This window comes from Nerophis ophidion, linkage group LG02 (genome assembly GCF_033978795.1).
Source record: "Nerophis ophidion isolate RoL-2023_Sa linkage group LG02, RoL_Noph_v1.0, whole genome shotgun sequence".
In the NCBI taxonomy this organism is placed as follows: domain Eukaryota; kingdom Metazoa; phylum Chordata; class Actinopteri; order Syngnathiformes; family Syngnathidae; genus Nerophis; species Nerophis ophidion.
The window spans coordinates 27203559-27219327 of NC_084612.1; the positions used below are offsets into that span (position 1 = coordinate 27203559).

Sequence of the window (15769 nt, forward strand, 5' to 3'; positions counted from 1 at the left end):
ATGTTACAGCCTTATTGATAATCAATTAATTCATCACAATAATGAAGCTGTGCAATTTTTTCGGGGAAGTATTGCATACATGGTGTAATAATTCATTTTCATCCTGGGCCAAATATAAAACCAGTAGGTATGGTGTTCTTGGGATGCAACTCAGTATTCTTCTTCCTCCAAACACGACGAGTTGAGTTTATACCAAAATGGTTACATGGATGATACAGCAGAGGATTGGGAGAATGTCATGTGGTCAGATGTAACCAAAATAGAACTTTTTGGTATAAACTCAACTCGTCGTGTTTGGAGGAAGAAGAATACTGAGTTGCATCCCAAGAACACCATACCTACTGTGAAGCATGGGGGTGGAAACATCATGCTTTGGGGCTGTTTTTCTGCTAAGGGGACAGGACCATTGATCCGTGTTGAGGAAAGAATGAATGGGGCCATGTATCGTGAGATTTTGAGCCAAAACCTCCTTCCATCAGTGAGAGCTTTGAATGGCTGACCAAATACTTATTTTCCACCATAATTTACTAATAAATTCTTTAAAATTCCTACAATGTGAATTCATGGATATTTTTTGTCACAATCTGTCTCTCACAGTTAAAGTGTACCTATGATGTAAATTACAGACCTCTGTCATCATTTTAAGTGGGAGAACTTGCACAATCGGTGGCTGACTAAATACTTTTTTTGCCCCACTGTTAATGTATAATTGTCACTTTATATCAGTTTTCATTTAATTGTTATATTTCATATTGTACACTAAAAAACTGATGGAAAAAATGCTTATCAATCATAAATCAAGGTAACAAGCGGAGATTATATTAGATATTTTAGAATTGATTACAAAAATATTTTTTTAAAGACAAAAAAAAAAAGCTTGGAATATGTTTGTCCATCAACTATTATTGATTTAGGAAGAAATTGTGTTGCATTAATATGGAAAAAACACAGGATAAAACACATGTAAAATGTTGTTTTACAGTATTTTAACAAAAATGATATTTTTTGTTACTATTATAATGGTGAAGCTTTTCTTAAATATAAGTAAATGTATTACTTTGTTTGGAATATATTCCTTCTAATCCTCTTAATTTCAGTGGTGATCAACGTTCTCTCTATTTACAGCATGGGTGTCAAACTCTGGCTCACAGGCCAAATTTGGCCCGCCGTGCAATTTCATTTGGCCCTTGAGGCAATATCAAATTAACATTAGGTCTGGCCCACCGGTATTATACAGCGGCAGAGCTGCTGTAACACCGCATTCGCCGCTAATTCTCCTACTTGCCAACGCTCCCGATTTTCCAACCATTCTGCAACCAAGGCTGCAAATAAAAAAGAGGCATTAAATGTTTTATTTAAATGTTATTTAATATACCATTGATGTCTTTCATTTGTTTTTTGAAAGTTGAATTTTGCGCTATTGAGTTATATAAGTACTGCTTGTTCCATATTCATTGTTAAAGCAAATCAGTGTAGCAAACTGAGGAATAATTAACAATTTATTCATGCACTTTCTTTTCCTACTTTTAAGGCTTGAATGTTTGATTAATTCATTATTGTTATTTTATTTTCAAATGTATGATTAGCTTGTTGAAAAAGTTTATTTTGATATTTACCTCAGAAGGTTGCAAATAGAAAACAGGCATTCAATTTTTATTTAAATGTTATTTGATATGCCATTGATATTTTTTAATTATTATTATTTGAAACTCGATTTTGCATGTCACTATAAAGTTATATAAGCCTTGCTTGTTAAATATTCAATGCAAAATGTGTTTGGGTCCCTATTAAAAGGTTCATTTGTTCAACCTTGGCCCCCAGCTTTGTTCAGTTTAAAATTTTGGCCCACTCTGTATTTGAGTTTGACATCCCTGATTTACAGTGAAGAATTGCGCCTCTACTGCCATCTAGCGTCCGCCAGCTTATACAACATGCTCATCCTGTTCGCCAGGTAATGTCGTCGATTGGTCGAGTCTGGGCAGGTTACAGGTAGTTCGAGGAAGCAAAGTGCTGCGAGTAAACAAGTTGCCTTTCAAGAGCGAAAGGGAGAGGAATCGCTCAGGAGAACTTCTTCTTTCATTTTCATCGTCAACATGTGGATTTTAGTCACTAAGTGGAGGAAATAGGTGGCGAGGTGTTTGCCCTTCGACGTTTCTAGAAGTTTTATCAGCGTCGACGTGGCGACACTTCCCCGAGCTTTATTTTCTTTTATTGTGTGGCGACTTTGGCTCTTGGTGATATAAACAGTTGCTTGTGTGGAAGAGTGTGTGTGTGGGTGTGGATGTGGATGAAACAATTTGCGGCCTATTATTGCTCCCACCGCCGGGGCATTGGTGGCCATGTTGTTTCATCTTCACCACCTTTTCCTCCTCTTCCTCTTGCCCTGTGCAGAGATGGCCTGTGTCAAGAGGTCGGCACCTAAACAAGAAAGGTCAACAAAGGAAGGTCAGGGATTTTCCTCACTTTATGTGACTTCCATCTTCTTTTAACCTGCTTATTTTATGCATTTGCCCAGTGTTCGTCGATGAAGGGGAGGCTCATTCGTTCCTGGGTCGTCATCTGCTGTTCAACCGGTTCGACTTTGAGATGTTCGTCCCTGGGAATTTGGAAAGGGAGTGTTATGAGGAGGACTGCAATTATGAAGAAGCAAGGGAGGTGTTTGAAGACACACCGGCTACAGTTGAGTCCAACCATCCCATTATTGATGTCATTCCTTGCTAGTTATTAAAGTTTGTCTTTTTGTTTTGCAGAATGATTTCTGGAAGAAATACACAGCAGGTAGGAAAGATCATTTCAGTGTCATTAAATGAATGGTAATAGCTTAATTCCAATGTCAACGCTTGCATGAGCACAATTCGTCATGTCCGAAAATGATTGGTACAGGGGTGTCAAACATATTTTAGCTCAGGGGCCGTATGGAGGAAAATCTGTGCACACGCGGGCCAAACTATCACAATCATGGCATTGTCCGCCCTGAGAACAGCAGGTCGTGAGTTCAAACCCCGGTCGAGTCATACCAAAGACTATAAAAATGGGACCCATTACCTCCCTGGTTGGCACTCCGCATCAAGGATTGGAATTGGGGGTTAAATCACCAAAAATGATTCCCGGGTGCGGGCACCGCTGCTCACTGCTCCCCTCACTTCCCAGGGGGTGATTTAAGTTGATGGGTCAAATGCAGAGAATAATTTCACCACACCTATTGTGTGAGTGTGACTATCAATGGTACTATAACTTTTAACTTTATTAAAACTAAAAACTTCAGATTGTTTTCTTTGTGTTACTTTGGCCAAAAATAGAAAAAACACAATCTGAAAATATTACAATAAGTATATAGAAAAAAATCCCGTCAGCGGTAAAGTTTAGGTCCATGTAGAAAAGAAGAAAATTAATGAATGTTTAGAACTTAATATATTTACAAATGAATAAAAATGGTTTGCTTTTGTATTTTTTGTAATGAATTAAGTAATGTTTATGACAACTTTTTTCCAAAACAATATAGAATGTGAGATATAACAGGATAATGCTAATGTTTATCATTTGTTTTCAAAATGGTTACAGAAAAGTGGGACCCCAAAAATGTACAGTGGGACCCAGTTTTTATGACTTCATCGGGTCCCAGGGACGCTAATGGAGTAATGGTGCGTGCAAAACAGCAGCATGCGGCTGTGGCCTGCGGGCCGCTTGTAATACTTATCAAATATCATCCTGGGGGCCATTGGTAATTCATTCAACGGCCGGATATATCTGGACTTTGCCACCGGATTACGAAGAAGCACATCTCATAACTTTCATCTTCTTTTCAGATCTCAGGAATTACAGTCGTACCTCGTTTTTTCTGCCTCCCACTTTTCTGAAGGAAAATCTCCCAAAAACGTTTGCCCTGGTTTTTCAATACTGTCTTTGTCAGGGGGTGTATATATATATATATATATATATATATATCCATCCATCCATTTTCTACCGCTTATTCCCTTTCGGGGTCACGGGGGGCGCTGGCGCCTATCCCAGCTACAATCGGGCGGAAGGCAGGGTACACCCTGGACAAGTCGCCACCTCATCATAAATTGGCCCTAATGTGTGAATGTGAGTGTGAATGTTGTCTATCTGTGTTGGCCCTGCGATGATATATATATATATATATATATATATATATATATATATATATATATATATATATATATATATATATATATATATATATATTACTGTTATTATTACTATAATTATCATCCATCCATCCATCCATCTTCTTCCGCTTATCCAAAGTTGGGTCACAGGCGCAGCAGCCTAAGCAGAGAAGCCCAGACTTTCAAAGGAAAGCTACTTCGTCCAACTCTCCTTGGAGGATCCCAATGCGTTTCCAGGACAGCTGGGAGACAGAGTCTTTCCACCGCGTCCTGGGTCTTCCCCATTGCCTCCTACCAGTCGGACGTGCCTTAAAAACCTTCCCGGGAAGGCGTTCCTAGGATATTTTGACCAGATGCCGGAACCACCTCATCTGGCTCCTCTCATTGTGGAAGAGCAGAGGCTCTAATTTGAGTTCGTCACAAATGATAGGGTGAGAAGCTCTATCTCTAACGGAGAGCCCCGCTACCCGACTGAAGAGACTTATTTCGACCGCTCTTAACCGTGATCTTATCCTTTCGGTCATAACCCAAAGTTCATGACCAATGTCGATCGACTGGTAAATTGAGAGCTTTTCCTTCCGGCTCAGCTCTTTCTTCACCTCGACTGATCGATACAGTGTTTGCATCACTGCAGACACCACATCGATCCGCCTGTCCACTCTTCCCTCCCTCATGATCAAGACCCGAGATACTTGAACCCCTCCAATCGGGGCAGGATCTCCTCCCTAACCCGAAGATAGCACTCCACCTATTTTCGGGCGAGAACCATTGACTGGAACTTGGAAGTGCGGATTTTAATACCAGTCGCTTCACACAAAACTGCGAACCGATCCAGTGAGAGTTGAAGAACCTGGGGAGATGAATTACGGCAGTGCCACATCATCCGCAAAAATCCGGGACCTCATCCTGTAGTGACCAAACCGAATCCCCTCAACGCCCAGACTGGGCCTAGAAATTATGTCCATAAAAGTTGTAAACAGAATCTGTGACAAAAGGCGGATTTACAGCTGGCAATGCGAGCCGTACAGGGGTCGGACTGCCACAATCAGACGGTCTGATACCCTATACTGTCTGATAGGGCTGCGAATCTTTGGATGTCCCACGATTCGATTCAATATCGATTCTTGGGGTCGCGATTCGATAATATATCGATTTTTTTGATTGAACGCGATTCTCGATTCAAAAACAATATTTTTCCGATTCAAAACGATTCTGTATTCATTCAATACATAGGATTTCAGCAGGATCTACCCCAGTCTGCTGACATGCTAGCAGAGTAGTACATTTTTTTTTAAAAGCTTTTATAATTATAAAGGACAATGTTTTATCAACTGATTACAATAATGTAAATTTGTTTTAACTATTAAACGAACCAAAAATATGACTTATTTTATCTTTGTGAAAACATTGGACACTGTGTGTTGTCAAGCTTATGAGATGCGATGCAAGTGGGTCGGCGTGGCTCAGTGGGAGAGTGGCCGTGCGCAACCCAAGAGTCCCTGGTTCAATCCCCAACTAGTAGCAACCTCGTCACGTCCGTTGTGTCCTGAGCAAGAGACTTCACCCTTGCTTCTGATGAGTGCTGGTTAGAGCCTTGCATGGCAGCTCCCTCCATCAGTGTGTGAATGGGTAAATGTGGAAGTAGTGCAAAATCGCTCTGAGTACCTTGAAGGTAGAAAAGCGCTATACAAGTACAACCCATTTATCATTTATTAAGTGTAAGCCACTGTGACACTATTGTTCTTTTTTTTTATTTTTTATAAATGTCTAATGATAATGTAAATGAGGGATTTTTAATCACTGCTATGCTGAAATTATAACTAATATTGATACTGTTGTTGATAATATTCATTTTTGTTTCACTACTTTTGGTTTGTTCTGTGCCGTGTTTGTGTCTCCTCAATTGCTCTGTTTATTGCAGTTCTGAGTGTTGCTGGATCAGGTTTGGTTTTGGAATTGGATTGCATTGTTATGGTATTGCTGTGTAGTGGTTCGTTGGATTAATTAAAAAAATAAATAAATTTAAAAAATCGATAAAAAAAAAATTGAATCGATTCTGAATCGCACAACGTATTCGATTCGATTCGTATTTGAATCGATTTTTTCCCACACCCCTACTCTCTGAGCAATCTACACAGGACTTCCCGAGGGACACGGTCAAATGCCTTCTCTAAGTCCACAAAACAAATGTAGACTGGATGGGTAAACGTCGATGCTTCCTCGAGGATCCTGCCAAGAGTATAGAGTGGGTCCACAGTTTAAACTCGACAAACAAGTCAATGGCGTTTTAAAATTGTGTTTTTATCACCTTCATCTTTTAGTAAAGGTTAAACCGTTTTTATCTTTTAACCTTTTTGAACAAGTCGTGCATGCTTTTATTTCAAGTCGCCTGGACTACTGCAATGCAATATATGCTGGCATTAGCCAAAAAGCTCTCTCCCGGTTGCAGTTAGTCCAGAACGCGGCAGCACGACTTTTAACGGGCCAGGAAACGCCAGCATATAACCCCAATTCTTCAGAGTTGGCACTGGCTCCCTATTCATTTTAGAATTTATTTTAAAACATTGCTGTTTGTTTTTAAATCTTTACATGGACTGGCACCTCATTATATCTCGGACCTCATCCAAATTTACACTCCTGCGTGCGCTCTGAGGTCCGAGAGCCAGTTCCTGCTTGTGGTGCCCAAGACCAGACTTAAAACCAGGGGAGACAGGGCCTTTTCTGTGGTCGGCCCTAAGCTCTGGAACACTCTGCCCCTCCATGCTCAAACTGCTTCCACAGTGGAGTGTTTTAAGTCTCGTCTTAAGACCCACTTTTATTCTTTGGCTTTTAACACTCTGTGAGTTGTGTGGTCCTCTGTCCTCTGTTGTCCTCTGTGTTTTTTATACACTTTGATTTCTATTTTACTGTTTTAATTGATTTTACCCTTTAAAATTGTTTTTAATCATATTTATTTTTATATTGTTTTTATATTGGCTTTATATTTATTTATTTTTGTTTTTATTCAGTCATTGGTAAAGCATAATATTGTTTTTTAATATTGTTTTTAACATGGCTGTGCAGCACTTTGGAAACATTCTTGTTGTTTAAATGTGCTAAATAAATAAAGTGGATTGGATTGGATTTAATGACCAGGACGAAAACCACGCTGCTCCTCCCGAATCGGAGGTTCGACTATTCAGTGTAGCCTCCACTCCAGTAGACCTCGATTGACCTTACTGGGAAGGCTGAGGAGTGTGATCCCACAATGGTTAAAACACACCCTCCGGTTCTCCTATTTAAATAGAAGAACCTCCACCCCAGTCTGCCAATCCAGATGCACCGCCACCGATGTCCATGCAATGCTGCATAGTTTTGTCAACCACGACATCCTCACAGCATCCAGAGCCCCAAGGAATTCCGGGCGGATCACATCTACCCCCGGGGCCCTGCCACAGAGGAGCTTTGTCACCACCTCAGCCACCTCGGCTCCAGAAATTGAGAGCCCACCACAGAGTCTCCAGGCACTACTTCCTCATTGGAAGACATGTAGGTGGGATTTAGGAGGTATTCGAAGTATTCCTTCCACCGATCCACAACATCCCCAGTCGAGGTCAGCAGCACTGCTTCCCCCTCCTGAGGCGGCGGATGGTGGTCCAGAATTGCTTCCAATCTGTCCAGGAGTTCTTCTCTATATAAAGTTTTTTTTACAAAAAAAAGTCACAAAAACAGCTAATGTGAATATTATCCAAATCATTCACATCCATATTCTGGCTTGTAAGCCGTAATTGCATTCTCTCTTTATGGACAATTGCTCTGTGTTCAGTCTGTTTTTCTCAACTTGTTGCAGATACAGTAGTAGTACTATATATGTTTTATTCTGTTTGCTCAATCTTACAGCTGCAGAAACACTGCAAAAGGTTAATCATATAGCTTTAGCAGAGATGCCAACTGTCCCTTTTACAAACAATATATTGTTGTGCTTTCCACTACCATTACTGGCGTTCTGGTTGTTGTTACATGAAACACTCGATATTAAGCACACTGCATCTTTTGTAAGAAAATACTTATATGGCAAATCTGAAAAATAGCTGTCATGAGGTTTCCTTTTTTTTTTAATTAGTTTACAATGGAGAGTCTTCTGGTGTATTAAGTTACAAACCCCGTTTCCATATGAGTTGGAAAATTGTGTTGGATGTAAATATAAACGGAATACAATGATTGGCAAATAATTTTCAACCCATATTCAATTGAATGCACTACAAAGACAAGATATTTGATGTTCAAACTCATACATTTTTTTTATTTTTTTTTTGCAAATAATAATTAACTTAGAATTTCATGGCTGTAACACACGCCAAAGTAGTTGGGAAAGGGCATGTTCACCACTGTGTTACATCACCTTTTCTTTTAACAACACTCAATACACGTTTGGGAACTGAGGAAACTAATTGTTGAAGCTTTGAAAGTGGAATTCTTTCCCATTCTTGTTTTATGTAGAGCTTCAGTCGTTCTGGACTGCAGGCGGGCCAGGAAAGTACCCGCACTCATTTTTTACAAAGCTACACTGTTGTAACACGTGCTGAATGTGGCTTGGCATTGTCTTGCTGAAATAAGCAGGGGCGTCCATGAAAAAGACGGTGCTTCGATGGCAGCATATGTTGTTCCAAAACCTGTATGTACCTGTCAGCATTAATGGTGCCTTCACATATGTGTAAGTTACCCATGCCTTGGGCACTAATGCACCACCATACCATCACAGATGCTGGCTTTTGAACTTTGCGTTGATAACAGTCTGGATGGTTCGCTTCCCCTTTAGTCCGAATGACACAATGTCGAATATTTCCAAAAACTATTTGAAATGTGGACTCGTCAGACCACAGAACACTTTTCCACTTTGCATCAGTCCATCTTAGAAGATCTCGGGCCCAGAGAAGCCGACGGCGTTTCTGGATGTTGTTGATAAATGGCTTTCGCTTTGCATAGTAGAGCTTTAACTTGCACTTACAGATGTAGCGACGGACTGTATTTTGTGACAGTGGTTTTCTGAAGTGTCCCTGAGCCCATGTGGTGATATCCTTTAGAGACTGATGTCGGTTTTTGATACAGTGCCGTCTGAGGGATCGAAGGTCACGGTCATTCAATGTTTGTTTCCGGCCATGCCGCTTATGTGGAGTGATTTCTCCAAATTCTCTGAACCTTTTGATGATATTATGGACCGTAAATGTTGAAATCCTTAAATTTCTTGCAATTGCACTTTGAGAAACGTTTTTCTCAAACTGTTTGACTATTTGCTCACGCAGTTGTGGACAAAGAGGTGTAACTTGCCCCATCCTTTCTTGTGAAAGACTGAGTAGTTTTTGGAAAGATGTTTTTATACCCAATCATGGCACCCACCTGTTCCCAATTAGCCTGCACACCTGTGGGATGTTCCAAATAAGTGTTTGATGAGTATTCCCCAACTTTATCAGTATTTATTGCCACCTTTCCCAACTTCTTTGTCACGTGTTGCTGGCATCAAATTCTAAAGTTAATGATTATTTGCACACAAAAAAAAGTTTATCCGTTTGAACATCAAATATGTTGTCTTTGTAGCATATTTCTTTCTTTCTTTTCTTAATTTATTTTGAACATGACATACCTACAACATTATACATTCAACTGAATATGGGTTGAAAATGATTTGCAAATCATTGTATTCCGTTTATATTTACATCTAACACAATTTCCCAACTCATATGGAAACAGGGTTTGTAGTTTATAATTTAGTTTTCTGATGTGAAAGAGCAGTGAAGGAATTCATATACTTAGAATTAATTCTAGCCCTATTATTTTCCTTTGTGTCCTTGTACTTTTTGTCCATATGGAAGGGAAATTCCCATTCATTCTTCCATTTTCTACTGCTTGTCCATTTCGGGGTGACTAGAGCCTATCCCAGCTGCACTTGGACGGAAGGCGGTGTACACCCTGGACAAGTCGCCATCTCATCGCAGGGCCAACACAGATAGACAGACAACATTCACTCATATTCACACACTAGGGCCAATTTAGTGGTCTTAAATTATTTTGAATATGGTCTTTAAAAAAGTCTTAAAGTCTTCAATTTTACTCGTTGAATACTGCAGAGACCCCGCATAAGCGCTGCAGTGGGAAAAAAAAGGCAACCTTTCAAAAGGGCTGCTGCTTGAGTACTGTTTACAACAACAACAACAAATTACAAAAAGTAATAGAAGTATAATAACAGAATAAACTCAGCATAAGTCTAGTATATTCAGTTCAGTTTATTCGTTTATATGGTACATTTAAAAACAACCACAGTTGATCAAAATGTTGGCTTGATTTAAAACAAACTAAAAATACTGCAAAACAGTGTCTAATTTTAAACACAGTGGGACCTATAAGATACCTGAATAGCAATTGTAGTGCGAAAAAGATATCACATAAAAGTAGTAAAATAAGAAAGAAAAGACCAGGTGATATCAGACACTGTGCTTGTCAGTATGTACCTTGAAAACAGCAAATTCTTAAATAATACCTCATATTAGTATGTCTGTGTCCCTTTCTCAATTCACTGCATAGTTTTACCGACATATACATTTTTTTGTGTGTCATGTTGGAATAGTGTCGTAATTTTAATATTTTTTTCCAAGGTTGTATTTCTACTCTCAATACAATACAATAGCTTTGTCAAACACTGCCAATCAAATTTAATCTTTTCTGTTGGATCGATGTCCATTGTGCAGGCATACCTAAGGATGTGTCTAGTGGGTGAATGTGTTGTTCAAAAATAAAAATGAGAATTACTCACTAAACCTGTTTGACCACCTTTCAGAGCATTTCTGAAGGTTGATGTTCACTTGCACCCTGCATTGTTTTATTGCATAATACTTAATTTCACACCTTGTTGTTGATGTATAGTGCTGGACATCAACAGAACAATGTAATGATGATTGTTGTGTTTTATGCCGATCCACAGAAAAGAATAAGCAGTCATCAAAAGTGGACATTACTTCCCTCTTGGTGGCACTGGTGGTTGTTGGAGTAATCATTGTCATGGTGGGCCTCCTCAGCTGGTATTTTTGTCCAGGAAAATGTAAGAACAACTTCAGCCGAGCCAGGTACAGTCGCTAATCCCTAATCATTGACTTGACTTTTAGCTTAACATATACTGTCTTTTTAACAAGGTTTCACACACCATCAAATATTATTTTGCACGCCTCATGTTAGGTACTTTTATTTATTGTCAACAGACACAGTCACTGAAGTAGTGATGTGGAAGACCTTGGGAAATTTTAAAAACTAAATAAGATAGTGCTGTATTTTCATTGAATTACACTTGAATTTACAATGCGACACAAGTTTGCAGGCATGTTAGAAGCACAGAATGGAAGCTTTAAAGTAGAACTGCACTCAGACTTAACTTTAATGATGGATTACAAAATCAAAATTCATTAATTAACTCAAATTAAATATTTGAAGTCAAATACAAGTATTTATAAACTGAGGACCACCTGTTGTATCACAATACATTAATACTGTTTTAAGAGTGGTATCTTTGTTGTAATTATAGAAGTGTTGCAGGCAGGGCCGTAACCAGGATTTGACAAATCCCAAAGTCAAAATTCGGTGACTTCTGCCTTCACCCTGTTCTTTTTTTGTTCCTCCATCCAGTTTCCTTATCTCTCCACATTCTATCGCTCTCTCTCCTCCCACCAATTGTATTACTAGAGCACAAGGTAAAATGAAATACAACTCCTTCATATCAACAGAAACATTTAAATAAGAATGGCAAAATGCAACCAATAAAATACAAGCAGTACAAGAGTGAAAGTAGACTTTAGGTTGTACATTGCTGTTACTAATATTGTAAAACAAGTTGCCTTTATACTGAAGCTCAGTGGTGTGCCATCAGAGCCAGCAAGGCCTTCTCTGCTGGCCTAACATAACCAGAAATCATGATCATAAATAAAGATAAAAATATTTTTTAATTTACTTTCCCTAAATATATACAAGTATTCATATTCTCTTCATGTCATATTATGCTCTTTCCAGTGCCATTGTTTTTAGTGATAGACAGTTGCGATAGCCAATCAGATATCGAGTTGTTGTCAGTAAGGCTTTCTAGATGGTCTCACTTTGAATGTGACGTTTACGCGTCCTGTAATTGGATACTCATCGGGACCGTTAGCAGATGAATTTGAGAACACATAGAGTTGAGAGACAGTTGCGATAGCCATTCAGATCATAAGTTGTTGACAGTAGCCTATCCAAGTAGCCTGATGTTAACGAGACTGTGATGGGATACTCACTTGTCACTCAAAAGTGTGGATCCATTCACAAGTTTCAATTTAGCAGGAAGCGGGAAGTGTTGCGCCGTAGCCAGACCTGGATAGCAGAGAAGGAGAACAAAATGTTGATTCGATGGCAGATATATATTTGCAAGGCCATTTTCAAGAAGGACATTTAAAGAGAAACTACATCTTGTGAGACGATTTCCGCCAACCCCGGAAGCTAGCTCAGCTATCCTGGTGATGAAATGCTTGCCCTTTCTACTTGAATAAGCCGACCACGAGGGGTATCGCTGGGTTGTACGGCGTCGTATAGGTCCTACAAATTGCGAGTTCAAATATAAATTTTTTTCACTTTTAATGTTTTTTTTTGCCATTTTAATTTTGACAGTACCAAAATAAGATATGTATTAATTGCTGATGCGTTTTAGTTGATTTTTAATTGCGCCAGAAAATAACCCGTTTTGTATACTGTTGATGTGATTAGGGCGTAAATGTGTTTCTGTGTAGTACTTCTCCAGCAATGGTAATGTTGTGACATCAATTATGGTATTTTGCCAGGTAATATTTGAAGTCGGACATCACTGAATGCCTAGGTAGGAAACGCACAGGCCGCCACTGCTGAAGCTAATATAATATATATCTTATGTATGACAACGAAAAACTGCTAAAGTTTGCAAGGATTATATAGAAATTTCATACACCCCTAATTACGATCAATTAATACCATTCATATTTGACGTATTATATTTTTTAATTGCATTAATACATTTTTTTATTCCTAACATTACTGTTGTCTTGCGCTCTTCTTGTGCTTGACTATGAACAACAACACTACAGCCGTGCGGCACAATGATAGTCAGCAAAAAAGAGGTCCTGCTCCGTCAGGAAACTTGTAAGCAACTTTAAATAGTGGTGATAGGATGAATTATGTCTAACAAATAATGTTAAATATCCAAGGACAGGGCACCTGGGGATAGGTTGATTGGCAACACTAAATTGGCCCTAGTGTGTGAATGTGAGTGTGAATGTTGTCTGTCTATCTGTGTTGGCCCTGTAATGAGGTAGCGACTTGTCCAGGGTGTACACCGCCTTCCGCCCGATTGCAGCTGAGATAAACTGATTTAGCCATTCCTTGACCACTTTTGACGTTTGGGGTCATTGTCCTGTTGGAACACCTAACTATGCCCAAGATCCAACCTCCTGATGATTTTAGGTTCTCCTGAAGAATTTGGAGGCAATCGTCCTTTTTCATTGCCCCGTTTACTGTCTGTAAAGCACAGGTTCCATTGGCAGCAAAACAGGCACAGAACATAATACTACCATTACATTGCTTGACGGTAGGGATGGTGTTCCTGGGATTAACATATTGCTGGGTATTGTGGCCAAACAGCTCAATTTTTGTTTCATCTGACCACAGAACTTTCCTCCAGAAGGTCTTATCTTTGTCCATGTGATCTGATTTTGTTTAGCTGATTGGAGAGCTAGCTTCCGCAGCTCGTGGGTTCATGACGATGACTTCTGTTTTGTTTGATCAACCATTTTACTGCCGTTATACAGACACTGTTTGGAAACAATTAAGGTACAGCATGTGAATACACATTTGCAAAATATTTCTGTGTAAATAACTCATTTCACAACGTATATATACGGCTTATTGTCCGATGCAGCTAATTTATGGAAAAATATTTTCTTCTGCAAAAATTTTGTGGGTGCGGCTCATATACCAGTGCGGCCTATTAGACTGAATAATTACAGATCATAATTATTTATTTGCTCATTTTTTTGTAATCGCTTGACAGCATTAACCTAAACATATTTTACCGCCATCCCTAACAAATTTTTTGCCTAACTTTGTCACATGATTTTGAGTTTTTCCTTGTCTGGATTTGGATCTAGAACAGAGGATGTCGTGGTTTGTGAAGCCCTGTGAAACACTTGTGATTAAGGGCTGTACAAATAAATTGTAATTGATTGATATACTTGTGTACTCCCTCCCACAGTTCAGTTCGGGTTCGTCCTAGGAGAAGCAATGCTGCTCTCATCATGCGTCGACTCGAGGAAGTATCCTTACAGCCTGTGGCCCCGCCACCTTTGGAGGACATTGACCTTCCTGACCTGCCTTCTTACGAGCAGGCCATCGCAAAAAGTGGACCACATGACGCCCCGCCTCCTCCATATCCCGGGTACTTCTTAATCACTTTTTAGATTGACGAATGAGCTTGATCATCATTAATATTTTACATATTCCTGTCTTGGGCTATAGTTCACGAACTGGCAGTATTCGTCGGTAGAGTCTTCAGAGGAGCTTCACATCGATTGTATACCAATCTTTCCATGATTTATCATTGAATCACTTTTTATTTCATAGTCAAAATTAAAAAGTAGGGTTGCAGAAGCCTATTTTGTTCTAATTCAACTTTGCACTGAAATCCATATAGTCAATAAGCGTATTTACAATTTGATTCCAAAATAGTAACATATTTTTAAGCAGCAGTCACTGCTTGCAAAGTAGGACTGAGCACTTTGTTCTGCTGGCTTGCATATATCATCTGCCTTTCAGCATCTTTTTAATGTTATTCCTACAGTAATTGTAACAAATCATTTGTATGTCCGGTAATGCAAGGAAAAGACCAAGGGGGAAGGGATCTTGTGCAATGTGAAATCACTTCTTTGTTAATAAGCCAACAGCTGCTGACGTTTTACATTTGAGACAATACAGGTATTTTACATTTCTGACTGTGGTGAGGAAAAAGCAATAAAACACATTTTAATGGAGACCTAGATGAAAATGATGCATGCAAATTGTCTTCATGAGAAGGCATCAAATGTATTGTAGTGTAAATCTGTTTTGCTAAATACTTGAAATAAACACATTAATTACATGCTTTCTTAGATGTTTTTATTTATTTATCCGTACAACAAACTGAAATTAACATTCTTTATATATGCCGCTGACGATGTCATTTTTTTTTTCATTCGCATTTTTTTTTTCATTCACATTTTTTATTTATTTAATTTTTCATTCACATTTTTTTTTCATTTCATTTTTCATTCACAAAGTTTTGCATCTCTTTGCCTCTGTTAGCGCTGTACATGTTGTCCTGTGTATTTACTACTTCTACTGAGTAGTAGTAGCAAGTACACATATGACACAGGACAGCAGGCTCGAGGATGCAGTTTTATCTGGTAAAGCAAATGATGAGAGGCCGTGGGGCCGAAATTATCTCAACCTATTCTCAAACTTTAAATGGGTAAGAGGCCCGGCTCGCTGGCTTGGGGTCAAGCTACAATGCAGTGAGCAGAGTGGGCCAATTTTGGTAGGCAGAACTGGCGCTTACTACTTCCAAAGGGTAGAAAACAGAGTTTATT

General features: G+C 39.1%; 1 protein-coding gene across 2 annotated transcripts; it reads left to right on the plus strand.

Moving 5' to 3' along the window:
• Positions 1–1967: 1967 nt before the first annotated feature.
• prrg4 (proline rich Gla (G-carboxyglutamic acid) 4 (transmembrane)) lies at positions 1968–15282 on the plus strand. 2 transcript variants are annotated; one of them, XM_061880560.1, is made up of 6 exons: positions 1971–2445; positions 2516–2679; positions 2751–2778; positions 11086–11227; positions 14401–14583; positions 14664–15282. In XM_061880560.1, the coding sequence occupies exons 1-6, from the start codon at positions 2340–2342 to the stop codon at positions 14689–14691; spliced, it is 651 nt and encodes a 216-aa protein (XP_061736544.1). In that variant the 5' UTR covers positions 1971–2339; the 3' UTR covers positions 14692–15282. The 2 variants fall into 2 exon arrangements, with proteins under 2 accessions (XP_061736551.1, XP_061736544.1); XM_061880567.1 differs by lacking the exon at positions 11086–11227 and having other exon boundaries at positions 1968–2445.
• Positions 15283–15769: the final 487 nt, after the last annotated feature.